Here is a 21,585-nt window from a genome sequence, read left to right as displayed (position 1 = left end):
TGTAGTTCTACAACATCTGGGGATCTAACTTTTGGGAACCCTTGCTCTAGACTCTCTGGAGAGGGTGGATTTTGTGTAGTTCCTAGGTACTGAAGAACGTTTTCTGCAGCACATCATTTAAAAAAAGCTCATGAAAAAAATGGAAAGTTTAAAGGATCATGTATAGTTTGGAGGAAAGACGAGGCAGGGGGGATATGATAGAAACATTTAAATACATAAACACAGTAAAGGAGACTATATTTAAAAGAAGAAAAACTACCACAACAAGAGGACATAGTCTTAAATTAGAGGGGCAAAGGTTTAAAAATAATATCTGGCGACAATGGAAACTGAACGAAAGCCTTCTGGACGATCTAGCACTTATCACCCAGACAGAACAAACTCTGTCCCGGTACTTTGAAACCAACGAAACGCCGGACGTCTCCCCGCTGACCATATGGGAAGCGCATAAATGCGTCATCCGTGGCCACTTCATTAGCGGGAGCACCTGACACAAACGGGACAGAACACATCGAATAACCACCCTAACGAAACAGATAGCTGACCTTGAACAAGAGCACAAAAGCACACTGGACAACGGTATTTACCTGCAGCTTACTGCAAAGCGCCACGAGCTCCGTAATATACTCTCCCAGGGGCTGTTGTACAACATGAGAAAATCGTCCAGATACTTTTACGAACACTCTAACAAGAGTGGGAGACTACTGGCTAAAATGCTCAGAGACAAACGCCGGAGTCAGCACATCCACAAGATTCACACCAAGAACCGAGACACCACCAGGCTCCCCAAAGGCATCATGGAGGCCTTCTGGGAATACTACTCGGAACTATATAACCAAACGCAATCCAGACAAAATACGGCATCACAGAACCCCGCGGGACGCATCACAGACTACTTGGAACGACACGCCCCGGAGGTCGCAGCGGAGATGGAACACCCCTTGACGATAGAAGAGCTGGCCACCGCACTGAAACTTTCCAAATCGTACCGAGCCCCTGGTCCAGACGGACTACCACTAACCTACTTGCGCAAATTCCGGGACATATTGCTACGAAGCTCCTATCAGGGCTTAACGCCATATGCCACGGTGAGCACTTAGAGACAGATACATTACGCACAGTGGTTACAATACTACCAAAAGAAGGTAAGGACCCCTCCGCCTGCTCCAGCTACCGTCCGATCTCCCTGCTCAATGCCAACCTGAAGCTCTTCACCAAGGCCATTGCACTCAGACTATCTCCAACACTGCCGGACCTGATACACCCAGACCAGGTTGGGTTTATACCCGGACGGGAAGCAAGGGACAATACCATCCGTGCCCTGAATGTCATCCACTCAGCCACAAAAAGAAAAACGGAAACGGTACTCCTGTCCACCGATGCCGAAAAGGCTTTTGACCGGGTAGATTGGACGTACATGTCGGAGACACTGCGGCACATGGGCTACGGCCAAAATATCCGTGCGTGGGTAGCTGCACTATACACAACACCAACGGCACGAATATGCATCAATGGCGCTCTAACGGAGTCTTTCACAATCCACAATGGCACCCGTCAGGGCTGCCCCCTGTCCCCCCTCCTGTTTGCCCTCTCTAGAGCCCTTCCTGGAGGCGGTCAGACGGGACGGGGGAATAACGGGGTCCCGCAACGGCAGGAGCGAGCACCGGGTATCAGCATATGCCGATGATATGCTCTTCTTCCTGGAACAACCCAGAATCTGACTCCCTAATCTACTAGAAGCGTTCAAGCAATACGGGGCAGTATCAAATCAAAAGCTCAATCTGGACAAATCTCCACGAAGGCAGACACGGCATCTCACCTCCGTGCACACTTCCCGTTCAGATTGTGCGCTACTAAACTCCGATACCTGGGGGGTATGGCTCCCAGCGGACCTAGCACAAATGTACCAAATGAACTTTGCAATCCTCCTTACGGCTATACAGGGAGATCTGAGACGGTGGACACCCAGCTACATCACCTGGTTTGGCCGCATTAATGCGGTCAAGATGAACATCTTACCGAGGCTGCTGTATCTCTTCCAGACAATACCCACTACCATCCCGCAAGCTTTTTTCCGCACCCTAACAACAGCGATACGCCAATTTGTCTGGAACAATCGACCGGCCCGGATCCGCAGGTCAGTACTGGAGAGGCCAAAGATTGAGGGAGGAGCTGGCCTACCCTCCATACTCGCGTACTACCACGCAACCCACCTATTATGCCTGGTTGACTGGCACACTGAACCAACCTCCAAGCACTGGGTACACATGGAAAAACTCCAAGCCCGGGGTAACATACCCGCCGTGCTCTGGCTTGGGGACGCTACGCTCGAGGAAGCACGGACGGACAACCCCATGATCGACGCGACCCTCAGAATATGGTATGGAATACGGATCACCAAAAAGCTCACCACGTCCCCAAGCCCACTAACTCCCATAACGCGCAACCTGAGAATTGCAGAGGGTCTACACCCGGCCACGCTTGCAAACTTCCAGGCCTCCGACTGGGTGCACTTGCGCCATTGGAGCACAGACAACGGACTCAAATCACTGACAGACCTGATGCCAGACCGCAGACCCACCACACTGAACGTATTTCATTATTACATGATCAAAACATATTATACCAAACTGTCAGGCAAGGGCCACCTCCGCAGACCCCTAGGGTACCTAGAACAACAATGCAACTTAAGACAGCAACTCGCACATGGAATTTCAGCCCTATACTCGGTCCTACAGGCGGAAACTAACAATACCCCCCTGGGTTTCACAGCAAGATGGGAAAGGGAAACGGGTGTTAACCTGACGGAACAGGAATGGACCAAAATTTTCACGCTGACGCATAAAGGATCCATTAGTACGAAAGACCAGGAGAGCAACTACAAAATCCTAACATACTGGTACAGGACGCCAGACGTCCTCAGACATGTACATGAATCAATACCAGGCGAATGTTGGAGATGCGGAGCTGATGTAGGCACGGGGTTACACATCTGGTGGACATGTCCCCGGATAGCGCCGTACTGGCGCATGATAAACCAACAAATCTGTGACATCACGGCATCCGACATTCCACTTCAGCCACTAACCATGCTCTTAAACCACATGCTCTTAAACCACAGGCATACAAAAGAGGCCTTACCATACACTTACTTACAACGGCAAAAACACTAATCCCCACACACTGGAAGAGCACGGAAGCTCCCACCTTCCAACAATGGGTAGAGAGAGAAGAGGACATACACGACAAGGAAATGATGACAGCATCCCTGCAGGGACACTCGGATAAATGTGCTTTGACATGGTACCCATGGACAGTATTTCTGTCTCAGAGGGCCGCACAGACGGGACCAAGAAGGAATGAGGGGAGGAGAGGGGGCACCCCATGGAGCTTCCTTAGATGCACGCAGGGGCCCTGCATCATAGGTATGCTCACGCTACTACCCTTCCTCCCCCCACACACACACTTTTTTTTTTCTCTCTCTCTCTCTTCTCTTCTTCTCCCTCTCTCCTTTTTCGGTCCTATACACGAAACCAATGCACAAACAACCGGCAAATATACCATTCAACGAGTGTTGCCAACACCAGAACCGTCAACATACACAAACAAAAACAGCTACCCCACAACGTACCATATCACCCACGACAGCAAACACAGACACCCACAGGTAACCGATAACAGGACGCAGACTGATGATAGATCAAACACAAGCATAGCCACATAACCGAGAAGCGGCAAAACCCATGCCTGAGCAGACGATCTCGACCGTCTCATAAACCCAGGGCACAGCACGCTCAGGCGAGTGACTTGGGGACTTTATGTGACAGCCCCTGCTCAACATGCCCACCTGGGCATACGATCTACTACTACAAAAGAAGACTAAGAAAACGATTATAGAAACCTGTAGTTTCAAGCCCAACATAAGCCGCGATAGGCACGCAACGGGTCCCTTAAGACACAACTGTGAGAAAACTAAATAAAGAATGTAAAAAAAAAAATATCTGGAAGTATTACTTTACTGAGAGGGTAGTGGATGCATGGAATAGCCTTCCAGCTGAAGTGGTAGAGGTTAACACAGTGAAGGAGTTTAAGCATGCGTGGGATAGGCATAAGGCTATCCTAACTATAAGATAAGGCCAGGGACTAAAAAAGGATTTCAAAAAAAAAATTGGGCAGACTAGATAGGCCAAATGGTTCAAAGCTGCCGTCTCATTCTGTTTCAAAACGTATTTTTCAGCTTATTTTTAGATATTGGATTAATTTTTGGATATTGAAAAAAATGGGTCACTTTTAGAGTTCTGTTTATAACACTGCACAGCTTTAGCAGAAGGTTTCTGTTTGGAGTAGAGGAGTTGCAGGGGATTCACAGGCGACAATCTTATAGATCAGATGTTGCAGAGAGATACAGCGAGTGACCCCCCCCCCCATCTCTCCTTCTATAACACAAACCGTTTCATTTCTAAGATTGGATTAACATCTCAGCTTGATATAAAGCATATATCTGAGCTCCTGACAAGCGAATTGTTACTATCCAGACACTGAAAATACCAGCAGCTTTCCTGTGCTGGAGCAGGCAAGCTTTTCACAAGGAAAAGGTTTTCCAGTAGTGCTTAAAGCACACTGGTTACCTCCATAATGGGAAGGCCGATAGCAGGAGGAGATGCAATATATTTAACCTCTATCTGCAGTGAGGGGTAGTGTAATGCCTTGCAGTGGTATAGCCAGTGCAGTGGTAAGCCATATTGGTTTCCTTTAGTTACGCTTAGGAATTACGTCTAAACACCATGGTTAAAGGATGCATATATCTGATCCGATGGGTTTACCAATGCCTGAGTAAGAACGGATTGTAGAGTAAAACTTTATACGGTTTATCTATGTGCCTGTCCTTTCCAGTGTGAGTCGCTGCCAAATTCTGTTATCGACCATGGCCTCCTGATAATACGCATGCGTCATGCATTTGGATTCCGCCTTAACAGGGTCACCCATGATTCTACTCCTGTGATCTGACAACACATCTACCCGCTATACCACTCCAAAGATTTAATTTTTCTTCCTACCTTGATGCTAATGCTGCTGTTAGGGTGATCAATAGAATTTAAATTTTCTTCCTACCTTGATGCTAATGCTGCTGGTTAGGGTGATCAATAGAATTTAAATTATCATAATCAGACCTCTTTAGTGATTATGAAGCAAGGAGTACCCTGGCTCGGATCAACTTAATGGGGCAAGGGGGTTTAGCAGTTGTGTGCTCTCTTGCCCAGGACCCCACCAGGATCCGTGTTCCTCTGCTGACAACTCTGTAGATAATCGTCTTTCATTGACTGAGAGCATCTCAATCATCATGACCATTTCAACTCACTCAAGTGGCCATGATGCTTGGAGTAACGCTTTATGCGTTGTGTGCTACACTTGTGTTGGGGTTCTGCTAGCAATCACGGTCCTAAAACTAGGGTTTCCAACTAGTAATAAGCGTCAAGCTGCAAGCAAGATTAGCCAAACTGAAAACACAGCTGACTCCAATTTTTTTTTTATTGAAATCCAGACTTCACACTAGATTTCGTCGCTCACATGGTTAAGGTTTCACTGAAGCCGTTTGCTGTTCTGCTCCAGGTCCCTGGCTGCTGGTCTATTGTAGTGCAGTCAGCAGGTTCCATGGGCTGTGATGTTGCAGGTGTATAAAGTATTGTACAAGGATTATATAGACTCTCGAATTAAGTTACAGCTCACATAGAAATAAACGTTCCCAAACCAGGTGCGACAGATTTTACTGCGCTAACTTAAAACAAATGTGAATATTCCAGAGTAACAGATAAAAAAAAAAAAAAAAAGGGGGAACAAAAACCACACACTTGCCAATTAAACTGCACCAGTCATATGAAACAACTACCCAATGCATAGATCTTTTTTTCTCTATTTCATTTTACCCTATTACCTTTCATTTATTTGCACAAGTTAAAAGTTAACCAGGATTTGTGCTTTAATTTTTATGCTACGTTACTTTTAGTTTAATGTTACATTGTGCGCCAGGCTGCCCATGCACAGCCTGGTATACAAAGTAAACGTATCTCATGATACGGTTAAGGAGCATACGTGTACAAGCCATCAATGGAAGGATGTCACAGCACACGTGTGTCCGCTTTGTAATGCAGATAAATGAAGTCAAAAAGCGTTTTTTACACCTCCGAAGATGCCAGCGCTATATGTTTACCTCTACCATATGTTTCAGTAGAATAAAACGGCTCAGGGAAAACAGGACAATTCCCCTACAAGTCGTCTGTGTATGGGGTCATAACTAAACATTTAAATAATTAAAATAATTTCCTACTCGCGACTGTGGGGCTAAATGTTTGACAAAAATAGCACAAACGTTTATCCATTGATTGATTTGAACAGGGTTTAAAATCCACAAATTTGAAGGTCGGGGGATGCAGCCAATTTACCATTACATTGTGGGGTCTCCCTTATGAGAAGCACGTCAAATGTGGGGCGGATTATGAATGCATGGCCGTACTAAGGGATGTTGGTGGAGATGACTGCCAAAGCCTTATTTATTAAACAGTTCGTGAACTGATTTCTATGTAAGGACTTAATGTACTTCCCACCTTTCATGGACTCTGTCACTGCAATAAGTAACTTGTCTACCATCAAATGTAAAGTACATCCACTCACAAGCAGGTAAACTCCTCTTTGGGGTAAGGGGGCTGTGATACACTTGTCACCACTCTACCTTGTGTTCCTCTGCTTTCACAAGGCTGATATGACACTGGTGATATAGTTGTATTATTAATGAGTGTACAAATACACACACAATATAAAATAGTGTCTTCCAACACGTAAAAGATGTTATTTGTACAAATATACCCTTTCGGGGGCCTTTAGGAAGGTGCACAGGTCCACACAGTAGTATGAACAATTTAATAGCCTGTCAAGCTGTAATTTTAAGCGATTCCATTTGAAACTCCAGAGTGGCAGCACAAGGTGAGAACGCATATACTGCCCGCACACTCAGCTTCCCGTTAAAAAGAAATAAAAAGTTCAGTAATCTGTCAGTATGTGGGTATAGGACGCAAAGGATGTGGGTCAGACAGGCTCATAAAGGATGTGGGCAGTTGAAGATCCCGTTTCAGGACAACTCTGCTTAGTCCACAACGTAAAGTTCAAGAGCAGCCTCTTTATGTCAGAAATAAGGAACCGAAATGGAGGAAAATAAAAGTGCGTCCAAACTGAAATGTCACGCGGTCAGGTTACGATTTCTTGGGGTCTTGTGTGTTTCTCCTCTTCAAATCGTTCAGATCGACAGGTTTAAAGGCTGTTACAGAGAGAGAGAAAGAGCTAGCGTTAGATTATCTCATACACACTCTCACAGAATGAACAAACCCGCCCTTATTAAAATAAAATAAAAAAGAAGTCATGCAGTAGATGGTGCACGCATACTGATCAACATGGGGAGATTTACATTACTGAACGTTATCATGCTACAGAACCTAGTTTTATTTAGCTGCCAGTGATGGGTAGAATTCCTATTTAGTGAGAAGCTGCCAGCAGAGTTCAATCATTTTGACCAAAATGCAGACACATGATGCAAAGTAACGATGGCCCACTTCGTTAAATATTCCCCAATGAAATAAGACTATGACTATAAAATAAGAAAAGGGAGTTTCTATTCCCACCTCGCTTTGTAACTAATCAACAACATACTAACTTTGACATTGATGTGGGTTTGTACAAATTCAGAATAATGTACATATGTTCACTATCACATCAGGTATTGGAAAATACAGGCTGAACTATTGAGCTTTGGGTTCTGAGGTTTGGGTTAATGTGCAGGTATAGATAAACTATGCCGACAGACATTAACTCTATCCTAATAAACCCAAGTGGATTAGTGGATTACTGTCAAATAACTTATGAGAAGAAAAAAATAAAAGAAAGTAGAGAGTGGCAGGAGAAAGATTGATAGTTAAACATATATTTTACAATTTAGGTAAAATATAGGTTAACATTTACGGTTTAGCAAAATATTTGTTTTGGTTATGCAAGGGAATTGTATACCATATGTTATATAAAAAGTCATGTACCGTTTACAGGCTTACTCCAATCACCATGACCACTTTATTAGCGTTTTAGCCTAAATGCTGGGAGCTTCAGCCAGTGCGGAATTCCAGGTAAGTGTGAAGTATTTTTTTCAGCTTTTAAAAAGGAATGTGGGGAAGGGCTACTTATTAATGTCCAATAGGACATTGTTAGTTTAAAAAAAAGAGAAAAAAAAAGAGGTCTGAGAGGTCTGCGCTGACAGGCTTGTTCATACACCCTGAGAAGCTGCTTAAACAAGTCACACCAAGAAGGGTTAAGAAGGTGACATGCTTCAATAAAGAGACAGTATAGTCCAATACAGCGTAACGTAGTAGTTCTGGTGTCAGGCTGAGCAATGTTAATGCTGCCCTTTCAGAGTAAGCAGTGTTTACATTGTTGCCTAGCAACACCTGGCACAACAAAGAAGAAAAGGTACGTTTAGTATCTTTAAACTCCACAGACTGGGGGCCGAGAACCTACATATGTGTTCCATTACTGTAGTGTTCCTTTAAGAGGATATTTTCCTGAGAGATTTTGTCTGAGTCGTTCCATGGTACCCAGCTTCCATTTTTAGCTTAAAATACTTACATTTCAGAGCATTACTTGGGGTTTTCTCTACATATTCCTCCACCAGCCCTCGATCCATGCCAGAAACCTGGTTCCTCAGATCTCTCTCCACACATTGCCAAGCTGTTGGAAATAAAAAATGCAATTTTGGGCATTATTCAGTAGAAGCATGAATCGGGGAGGGGGAGAAAAAAAAATACAACAGACACACACAAGTAAACCAAAACATATTTAATATTCAAGTTTAACCCTGCTTTATTGAAGCAAGCAAGTGCAATTTACACACAGAGCGGTATTTCAGCCCCATATAGGGCTTTTATCAAGATAACATAAAAGTGTTTAGATAGACCGGCAGACACAATGAGAGCGAGGGTGACTGAGAACAAGGGTTAATGGATACACACATTATATGTATGGAGAGATATTTGGTAACATGTAAGGAACCCAAACACCCGCGATAGCCATGAAAGAAATGGATTAGCTTCATGCTTTTCAATCTCCCCATGTGCAGGGCAGGGGGATTACTTAGATTAAGGTTGCTTATTTCTTCTTCGGGACTCCTCTATGCACACCCCAAGTCTACTTTGTGCAAGTACAATGTGCACTGGAAGGTTATTCCAAGTAACTACTACCCTTTCTGTATAGCTATTAATCTTCACCGCAGCACATGCGCACTAGACTCTTAATGCTTCTCTATGGCGAAGCACTGGATTGGCTGAGATCATCAGAACTGATGATCTCAGCTATAATTGTGAAGCGGCCATGGAGAGCAGTGTGATGAGTGGGTGAGAAAAGTCAGTAAATCTACCCTTAATGCACTGGGGAGGTATCTACTAACCTGCTACAGGTCACTATACCAATAAGAATACATGTTTGTAACCGTGTCGTCCTGGTCTCAAGTCATGGGCTCCAGAAACAGATGAAGTATTCTACCTTGTGTGTTAGTTTCCCACACTGAGCCTATAATACTCTCTATCTTGCACGGAGTACACTCTTCCCCTAGAAATAAATAAAACAATGAAAGTCCAACCTTCGTAGATAAAGCGCACATTTTCCTCGTGGGCTGGCGTGAATATCTCACTACTGCTTGGAGAGCGCGTGCTGCTTGTAGGTCGCTTGCCGCCGTTATACACTACACGTGTACCTGTGGAGCTAAAAAAATAAAGTAACGGGTCAGCGTCTACATATATCAGAATCATATTCTCAACTACAATGACAAATGCTACAAGACATCCCACAAATGTCCCCAGATATAGACTTGGAATTCAACATCTCTCATAAATTCACCTATTCATCTCGGAGCCGTCAGCAATCTGTCTGGAAATCTGGGTCCCTTTAGTCAACGTGCTGGAACAAGTAGAAAGAGCTTGGTGAAACGTCATATAGGAAGAACCAGAAACCAAGGAATCACAAACTGTAATTAGCTCCCCATCAACACATGATGAAATACATGGCAGAGTATGAGATTGTGAGAGAAACGGCCTGCGTAAAACACGACTGCAGTATATTACGGTAATCAAATGTTCTATAAATCAGCATATTAGTGATCTCAAGTTCTGGAAACACAATTCTCACAATGCTGTAGCTTGAACCATCAGTGTCAGCTACGTGTGTCAGTTTTGTCCATTTTGTGGGGGCAGTGTGAGCGGACAGGGAACCGGGCCATAGTTCTGCAAACAGCTGCCCAATTCACTAAGTAGCAAACTAAGCGGTTTCTAAATCTGTAGCAACTACAATATGGGCACGCTTGGTTTATAGAGCCGTTCCACTAATCCTGTGGTGTGTGCAATCTACTTCTCCTATAAACATCTGTAGGACAGGAGCTATAATATCACAGATCACAATGAATGGGAGATTCCCTTCTGGCCATCCAAATATCAGTAGCATTTTTATTTTAAAAAATTTATTTTGCTATAAAAATCTTTTCAAGAAACTCAACTTAATCTTTTGTATATTATTTAAACCATGATTTATTAAGTGTATTCAAAATATGGGGCAAATTTTATATAAACATTCTCTTTAAGCTAAACTCCCAAAACTGAGCCATGATGGTTCTGTGTTGAATTTGCCAGTCTTTACTTAAAAAAACAATTCCTGCAAACAAAATGGTGGAAATCAATCTGAAAACACCTGACGCTTTTTACAAATTATTTTTACAACAATCTAATAAATACAAACAGATTAAAGACCAAAAATAAAATAATAATAATAAAAAAAAAACCAAAAAACCCAAAACACTTTTCATAACGGTTTAATAAATCTCACCCTTCCTCCAAATATAACACGTGTGCATTTGCATGTTGACGCAATACTTACAAATTATTCAGTACGCTTCTATGAGCATCAGTACACATCCTTGTTTTATCAAACATCACAGAGAGAAAACCAAATAGTACAATGGGGAGTACACATCACCACTGATTTGTCAAAACTTTACCCACCTTGGGTTTATTCACAAAACAGGGAACGGAGCATTATTATTGAACTTATTTTTATTGATATGTTTTGCAAACCTGTCCCCCTGGACCATTGCTTAAAGGGACATTGGCGTTGGACTCAGTAAGTAACATAATGGGGTTTTTAACCTGTTCTGCACCTCGGGGAGGGAGGAGAGCCCTATAGTTTCCAAAGACTACTCAACGCACCATAACCACGACAGTTTGCAATTGTGGATATGGTGTAAGAAGTACCTGGCTCCCTCCCCCTACACCACCGCGGTAAATAGTCAAATCGGTTTTGGATGGTTTGACCTCTTACTTGGCTCATTGGCTGAGAGAATCACCTGAGCTAAACCCTGCAGGCACATATAAATGACCATAGAATTGTAATCACACATTAATGAGGCAGCCAGCCTCTAGGGGTTCGGGACTAAAACGGATTTTAAAAATGGTGTCAGCAAGCAAGGCATTGTGTGTAAGCACCGGTTTCAATGCAGAGGTGGACGCAGAGACAATCATGCATGCACTGGATGCCCCATTTGACTGAACAATAGGTATCAAGGTTGATGATGTCACAGGAGAAAGATTGGACTGCCATGTGGATTCTGTCTCAGTGGTGGAAAAAGGTAATCTTCATGGGGGTGGGAGGGGGATAGAGGGCCCACTAACCAAAATGCTTAAATCTAGCGGTTAAGATACATATATTGATTGCTTGTTTTTCCATGTAGGCTTTGTCAAAATCACTGTTGTTATTTAAATAACATAGCAACTGCATCGGGTCACTGCTTTTGTTACTTGTATCACTATGGTTACTACTACTGAATAACATGATCTGTATGGCTGTTCCTATTCTTTAACTTGCACTATAAACGTGATGCATGACTTGTTAAGTAGCAGGGAACTCGATTAAAAACTCTTACTGCTGATGTGTATCTAGAAATACATCACACAGACTGAGGGAGCGCTGGGCTTTGCATTTCTTGTTTTGAAACAGGATGTACATACTAAAACCTAATTAAAAATTATGAAAAACAAATACACCTACGGTAAGTAAACAGAGGATGGAATTCTACTCTGACATAATACTGGTGACTCGTCAAACAACTGTCAGTAACAGACAATGGGAGCGAAGTACGGTTGTCGGCAGAGGGGATAGTAAGTAGAGACACCACACCAAGCTAACATATGGAACAATGGAGGTGGAATAAAACAAAGCTTGTTTGGGCCCAGAGGGCAAGAGTCAGAGTCAATCCAGTGTGTGCCCATCGATCATGGTGCATAGAGGGGTATCAGATACACTGGAGAGAAATGAGAGTCTAGGGGTTCTGTATCTCAATCAGAATGGCCTGGCCTTTTATATGGACTCTATTTATGGGTGAGATCAGTCCGATCGGCAGAAGATATAGGTTTCCTCTGTAATAGCACAAATAAGAAACACATTCCCATAAGTTATGTTTTGACTGGAGTGCAAAGGTTTATTTCTAAACATCTAAAGTGCAAAAGGAATATACGCTGTCAGAATCACACATTGTACAGGAAGGCTTTGACATGGACACAACGAATGAGATACAGTGTGACCGTCACTACACCCGTATTCACACCGAATGAGATACACAGTGTGACCGTCACTACACCCGTATTCACACCGAATGAGATACACAGTGTGACCGTCACTACACCCGTATTCACACCGAATGAGATACACAGTGTGACCGTCACTACACCCGTACTCACACCGAATGAGATACACAGTGTGACCGTCACTACACCCGTACTCACACCGAATGAGATACACAGTGTGACCTTCACTACACCCGTACTCACACACGAATGAGAAACACAGTGTGACCTTCACTACACCCGTACTCACACACGAATGAGAAACACAGTGTGACCTTCACTACACCCGTACTCACACCGAATGAGATACAGTGTGACCGTCACTACACCCGTATTCACACCGAATGAGATACACAGTGTGACCGTCACTACACCCGTATTCACACCGAATGAGATACACAGCATGACCGTCACTACACCCGTACTCACACCGAATGAGATACACAATGTGACCGTCACTACAGCCGTATTCAAAACGAATGAGATACACAGTGTGACCGTCACTACACCCGTATTCACACCGAATGAGATACACAGCATGACCGTCACTACACCCGTATTCACACCGAATGAGATACACAGCATGACCGTCACTACACCCGTAATCACACCGAATGAGATACACAGTGTGGCCATCACTACACCCGTACTCACACCGAATGAGATCCACAGTGTAACCGTCACTACACCCGTACTCACACCGAATGAGATACACAGTGTCACTACACCCGTACTCACACACACTGAATGAGATACACAGTATGACCGTCACTACACCCATGCTCACAGTGAATGAGATACACAGTGTGACAATCACTACACTCATACTCACACGGAATGAGATACACAGAGTGACCGTCACTACACCCGTACTCACACACCGAATGAGATACACAGTGTGACCGTCACTACACCCATACTCACACCGAATGAGATACACTGTATTCACACTAGATAGGATATGCACATGAGGCTACTCATGAGGCTACTCATAGTCACACTAGATGATATAAACAATAATGAGCTCACTCACACTATGAGATATAAACATTGAGCCCACTCACACTATGAGATATAAACACTGAGCTCCCTCACACTATGAGATATAAACACTGAGCTCCCTCACACTATGAGATATAAACACTGAGCTCCCTCACACTATGAGATATAAACACTGAGCTCCCTCACACTATGAGATATAAACACTGAGCTCCCTCACACTATGAGATATAAACACTGAGCTCCCTCACACTATGAGATATAAACACTGAGCTCCCTCACACTATGAGATATAAACACTGAGCTCCCTCACACTATGAGATATAAACACTGAGCTCCCTCACACTATGAGATATAAACACTGAGCTCCCTCACACTATGAGATATAAACACTGAGCTCCCTCACACTATGAGATATAAACACTGAGCTCCCTCACACTATGAGATATAAACACTGAGCTCCCTCACACTATGAGATATAAACACTGAGCTCCCTCACACTATGAGATATAAACACTGAGCTCCCTCACACTATGAGATATAAACACTGAGCTCCCTCACACTATGAGATATAAACACTGAGCTCCCTCACACTATGAGATATAAACACTGAGCTCCCTCACACTATGAGATATAAACACTGAGCTCCCTCACACTATGAGATATAAACACTGAGCTCCCTCACACTATGAGATATAAACACTGAGCCCCCTCACACTATGAGATATAAACACCGAGCCCCCTCACACTATGAGATATAAACACTGAGCTCCCTCACACTATGAGATATGAACACTGAGCTCCCCTCACACTATGAGATATAAACACTGAGCTCCCTCACACTATGAGATATAAACACTGAGCTCCCTCACACTATGAGATATACACACTGAGCTCCCTCACACTATGAGATATACACACTGAGCTCCCTCACACTATGAGATATAAACACTGAGCTCCCTCACACTATGAGATATAAACACTGAGCTCCCTCACACTATGAGATATAAACACTGAGCTCCCTCACACCATGAGATATAAACACTGAGCTCCCTCACACTATGAGATATAAACACTGAGCTCCCTCACACTATGAGATATAAACACTGAGCTCCCTCACACTATGAGATATAAACACTGAGCTCCCTCACACTATGAGATATAAACACTGAGCTCACTCACACTATGAGATATAAACACTGAGCTCCCTCACACTATGAGATATAAACACTGAGCTCCCTCACACTATGAGATATAAACACTGAGCTCCCTCACACTATGAGATATAAACACTGAGCTCCCTCACACTATGAGATATAAACACTGAGCTCCCTCACACTATGAGATATAAACACTGAGCTCCCTCACACTATGAGATATAAACACTGAGCTCCCTCACACTATGAGATATAAACACTGAGCTCCCTCACACTATGAGATATAAACACTGAGCTCCCTCACACTATGAGATATAAACACTGAGCTCCCTCACACTATGAGATATAAACACTGAGCTCACTCACACTATGAGATATAAACACTGAGCTCCCTCACACTATGAGATATAAACACTGAGCTCCCTCACACTATGAGATATAAACACTGAGCTCCCTCACACTATGAGATATAAACACTGAGCTCCCTCACACCATGAGATATAAACACTGAGCTCCCTCACACTATGAGATATAAACACTGAGCTCCCTCACACTATGAGATATAAACACTGAGCTCCCTCACACTATGAGATATAAACACTGAGCTCCCTCACACTATGAGATATAAACACTGAGCTCCCTCACACTATGAGATATAAACACTGAGCTCCCTCACACTATGAGATATAAACACTGAGCTCCCTCACACTATGAGATATAAACACTGAGCTCCCTCACACTATGAGATATAAACACTGAGCCCCCTCACACTATGAGATATAAACACTGAGCTCCCTCACACTATGAGATATAAACACTGAGCTCCCTCACACTATGAGATATAAACACTGAGCTCCCTCACACTATGAGATATAAACACTGAGCTCCCTCACACTATGAGATATAAACACTGAGCTCCCTCACACTATGAGATATAAACACTGAGCTCCCTCACACTATGAGATATAAACACTGAGCTCACTCACACTATGAGATATAAACACTGAGCTCACTCACACTATGAGATATAAACACTGAGCTCACTCACACTATGAGATATAAACACTGAGCTCCCTCACACTATGAGATATAAACACTGAGCTCACTCACACTCAGGCAAGCTGTGGGGGTGGGGGATGTTAGAGCAGAGTGGCCCCTGGGGGCCCATTCCCTGCCAGCTCACACAGGACTGGCTCTCAGTACAGCCGGTATGAAAGGGTTAATGTGTTCAGCGCTGAGTGTCCGGGATCCCCGGTCGCCGTTACTTCCGGTTACTCACCGTCCGAGGTCCCTCCGGTTCTCAGCTGGCAGGCCCGGAGCGGAAATGACGTCACGCCGAGTGCCAGGTCACGTGACGCAAACAGGGGGGGAGAGAGAGGGATTACGTGCTCCTACCCCCCCGACAGTATCACACACAGTATTAATATATAATATATAATATTACCTATTATTAATATCATCCTCCCCAGACAGTATCACACACAGTATTAATATATAATATATAATATTACTTATTATTAATATCATCCTCCCCCAGACAGTATCACACACAGTATTAATATATAATATATAATATTACTTATTATTAATATCATTCTCCCCAGACAGTATCACACACAGTATTAATATATAATATATAATATTACTTATTATTAATATCATTCTCCCCCAGACAGTATTACACACAGTATTAATATATAATATTACCTATTATTAATATCATCCTCCCAAGACAGTATCACACACAGTATTAATATATAATATATAATATTACTTATTATTAATATCATCCTCCCCAGACAGCATCACACACAGTATTAATATATAATATATAATATTACTTATTATTAATATCATCCTCCCCCCGACAGTATCACACACAGTATTAATATATAATATATAATATTACTTATTATTATCATCCTCCCCCCGACAGTATCACACACAGTATTAATGTATAATATATAATATTACTTATTATTAATATCATCCTCCCCCAGACAGTATCACACACAGTATTAATATATAATATATAATATTACTTATTATTAATATCATCCTCCCCCAGACAGTATCACACACAGTATTAATATATAATATATAATATTACTTATTATTAATATCATCCTCCCCCAGACAGTATCACACACAGTATTAATATATAATATATAATATTACTTATTATTAATATCATCCTCCCCAGACAGTATCACACACAGTATTAATATATAATATATAATATTACCTATTATTAATATCATCCTCCCCCAGACAGTATCACACACAGTATTAATATATAATATATAATATTACTTATTATTAATATCATCCTCCCCAGACAGTATCACACACAGTATTAATATATAATATATAATATTACTTATTATTAATATCATCCTCCCCAGACAGTATCACACACAGTATTAATATATAATATATAATATTACTTATTATTAATATCATCCTCCCCCAGACAGTATCACACACAGCATTAATATATAATATATAATATTACTTATTATTAATATCATCCTCCCCAGACAGTATCACACACAGTATTAATATATAATATATAATATTACTTATTATTAATATCATCCTCCCCCAGACAGTATCACACACAGCATTAATATATAATATATAATATTACTTATTATTAATATCATCCTCCCCCAGACAGTATCACACACAGTATTAATATATAATATATAATATTACTTATTATTAATATCATCCTCCCCCAGACAGTATCACACACAGTATTAATATATAATATATAATATTACTTATTATTAATATCATCCTCCCAAGACAGTATCACACACAGTATTAATATATAATATATAATATTACTTATTATTAATATCATCCTCCCCAGACAGTATCACACACAGTATTAATATATAATATTACTTATTATTAATATCATCCTCCCCCAGACAGTATCACACACAGTATTAATATATAATATTACTTATTATTAATATCATCTCCCCCAGACAGTATCACACGCAGTATTAATATATAATATATAATATTACCTATTATTAATATCATCCTCCCCCAGACAGTATCACACACAGTATTAATATATAATATATAATATTACTTGTTATTAATATCATCCTCCCCCAGACAGCATCACACACAGTATTAATATATAATATATAATATTACTTATTATTAATATCATCCTCCCCCAGACAGTATCACACGCAGTATTAATATATAATAGATAATATTACTTATTATTAATATCATCCTCCCCCAGACAGTATCACACGCAGTATTAATATATAATATATAATATTACCTATTATTAATATCATCCTCCCCCAGACAGTATCACACACAGTATTAATATATAATATATAATATTACTTATTATTAATATCATCCTCCCCAGACAGTATCACACACAGTATTAATATATAATATATAATATTACTTATTATTAATATCATCCTCCCCCCAGACAGCATCACACACAGTATTAATATATAATATATAATATTACTTATTATTAATATCATCCTCCCCCCAGACAGTATCACACACAGTATTAATATATAATATATAATATTACTTATTATTAATATCATCCTCCCCCAGACAGTATCACACACAGTATTAATATATAATATATAATATTACTTATTATTAATATCATCCTCCCCCAGACAGTATCACACACAGTATTAATATATAATATATAATATTACTTATTATTAATATCATCCTTCCCCCAGACAGTATCACACACAGTATTAATATATAATATATAATATTACTTATTATTAATATCATCCTCCCCCCAGACAGTATTACACACAGTATTAATATATAATATTACTTATTATTATCATCCTCCCCAGACAGTATCACACACAGTATTAATATATAATATATAATATTACTTATTATTAATATCATCCTCCCCCAGACAGTATCACACACAGTATTAATATATAATATATAATATTACTTATTAATAATATAATCCTCCCCCAGACAGTATCACACACAGCATTAATATATAATATATAATATTACTTATTATTAATATCATCCTCGCCCCAGACAGCATCACACACAGCATTAATATCTAATATATAATATTACTTATTATTAATATCATCCTCCCCCAGACAGTATCACACACAGTATTAATATATAATATATAATATTACTTATTATTAATATCATCCTCCCCCAGACAGCATCACACACAGTATTAATATATAATATTACTTATTATTAATATCATCCTCCCCCAGACAGTATCACACACAGTATTAATATATAATATATAATATTACTTATTATTAATATCATCCTCCCCCAGACAGCATCACACACAGTATTAATATATAATATATAATATTACTTATTATTAATATCATCCTCCCCCAGACAGTATCACACACAGTATTAATATATAATATATAATATTACTTATTATTAATATCATCCTCCCCCAGACAGCATCACACACAGTATTAATATATAATATATAATATTACGAGGGGGCGGGGCCTGACCGGGGAGCTGAGCGGACACGCTTTCAGCGAGCTCCCGGGTCTGGGCCCGATTTTCGGCGAAAAACGGAGGATACCTTACCCGATCCGGTCCCTCCACTACGGCAACCGGCATTATGCAAACCAGGGCACAGATTGACACCTTTCAAGCCGGAGAACACGCTGTTAATCCGGGCCGAGAACCTGGGGCCTACAACGCATGGCGGATGGGAGAGACGGCCGCTCTCCCGACCCGCCAAAACCAGCAGCACCCGCAGCATCGGGCCTCTCAACTCCCCCCCCCAGGACCAGTGGGGGTTATCCTGGTCCACACAAGCATGTACCCGAAGCCTGATTTAAATATAAGAAGTGAGATCAACAGAGAATTCAAAACGAGAAACCAAATGACTGCACCTAAAATGGCGACATCGGGCCCAACCAATGAACAAGCCTCCACCCAGCCTCTACACGAGCGGCTAGACACACTGTTTAACCGGTTCTGGAAGATGTTAAATGAGCGGATGGCACACCACAACTTTAAACGCATGGCAGAGGTGAGGCAGCCCCAAACTGCGAAGCAGAGAAGGCAGACCCCGGGAACAACCGCCACGCACCGACGGGCGGTACGCCAGTCCGGGCAGGGGAATGTCGGGAGACTCCCTCCCATACACCGACCACACCGCCGGAGGGCCGCCCGCCGCAGGCGGCGGATGACCACCAGGACCCTCCACAGCGCCCACCATGGGAAAGACCCGGCCCCGAGAGGCAACCGTGTCTGTGGTTCCAAGGTGCCAACCCCACACTATGCCCGGAAGAAGGGTGAAGCCCCCTGCATCGACCACCTCCACTCCTCGCTGACCCACCTGCTGACGCTGTCGGTAACCCTTCCCAGAGGGAACCAGTGCGACTCACGCCTACTCGGACACGCATGCAGAACCGCCAGAACGGGCATCGGGTGAGGTGATCCGGATTCCAGCAGACTGCGGCCCACAGCCAATAATCAAGCCCGCGGCACAGCAAACACAGTCGGACCTACTGAACTATGGACTTTAAAGCGAGACACTCACCATGGTACACTGACCCGGCCGTAAGAGACTCATATCATATCCCTCCCAGGGGAACGCACTCAAAGGCCGATCAGTGATGTCTCACATTTCCTTAATCACTCACTGATGTTACTAATTCCTTTATTCCACTACTGTTCTCGTTATGTATCTTTACTGACGCACTAACAGATTAACCAGTCCAACTACACGATAGTAAGGTTTTACCACAGCTATTATATACACACTAGCAGATCTCTACATCGAATGTGGCCTTCTCATCTTAATTCTGCCCTGTCCCCCGCCACTTAGCAGATATAGCTCCTACTTAGTGGCAGCTAGGAAAGTATATTGTCAGCTATCCACGTATTGTCATGCCTCTTGTTATACACTCCAGACTTACTGTGTTAGCTATTATATACTGAGTGCTTACTGTGCTACCACTACCGCTACCATAATACGAAGCCAGTCCCCACTTGAGACATACCTCTTAAAGCTACTGCCTCGCCGTGGCAACCAGCGACATAGTTTGAGAGTATATACTGTTGTTCTCCTCTTATGATGTTATCACCTTATCACTTTAATGCTATCTCAACTAGTCTGTTCACATAGTACCACATGAGACAGCATCACTCTGCATACCTAGCCAGACAACCCTGAGTTACTTGAACATGAAAAGCCTGTATATTAATTGCCTGTTTAACTACACATGTCGGCCTCAATTAGACACTTCTTGCTCTAGCAACTAGTCCTAGACATGTTTGTTTATCTTGCTCACTGTTTAACTTTAATCTGTTCAGGATTCTCGCTTACCAAGCTGTATTAATAATTTACCTTATTTACTATGTGACACCTAACTTACCTGAAACGCTGTGTTTATTCATGTTATACAAAAAAAGAAAACTATGGCAGTCCTTCTTAGGAGTGTAACACAAATCATCTTGTACGCATCCACGTATGTTACCCCTATGTACCTCCTTTCTATATTCTGTACCCCATACACATATGCCATAATAAAAGAAAGATTTACAAAAAAAAAAAAAAAAAAAAAAAAAAAATATATAATATTACTTATTATTAATATCATCCTCCCCCAGACAGTATCACACACAGTATTAATATATAATATATAATATTACTTATTATTAATATCATCCTCCCCCAGACAGCA

General features: G+C 41.7%; 1 protein-coding gene across 1 annotated transcript; it reads right to left on the bottom strand.

The window, feature by feature from the left end:
- Positions 1-5,748: 5,748 nt before the first annotated feature.
- MCRIP1 (MAPK regulated corepressor interacting protein 1) lies at positions 5,749-16,218 on the bottom strand. The gene is made up of 5 exons (XM_063456212.1): positions 16,134-16,218; positions 9,928-9,987; positions 9,671-9,792; positions 8,662-8,763; positions 5,749-7,309 (listed from the first exon to the last, which is right to left on the bottom strand). The coding sequence occupies exons 2-5, from the start codon at positions 9,933-9,935 to the stop codon at positions 7,245-7,247; spliced, it is 297 nt and encodes a 98-aa protein (XP_063312282.1). The 5' UTR covers positions 9,936-9,987; positions 16,134-16,218; the 3' UTR covers positions 5,749-7,244.
- Positions 16,219-21,585: the final 5,367 nt, after the last annotated feature.

Source organism: Pelobates fuscus, chromosome 5 (assembly GCF_036172605.1).
Source record: "Pelobates fuscus isolate aPelFus1 chromosome 5, aPelFus1.pri, whole genome shotgun sequence".
In the NCBI taxonomy this organism is placed as follows: Eukaryota; Metazoa; Chordata; class Amphibia; order Anura; family Pelobatidae; genus Pelobates; species Pelobates fuscus.
The sequence above is the reverse complement of the archived record's forward strand: the minus strand, read 5'-3'. Positions and strand labels throughout refer to the sequence as shown.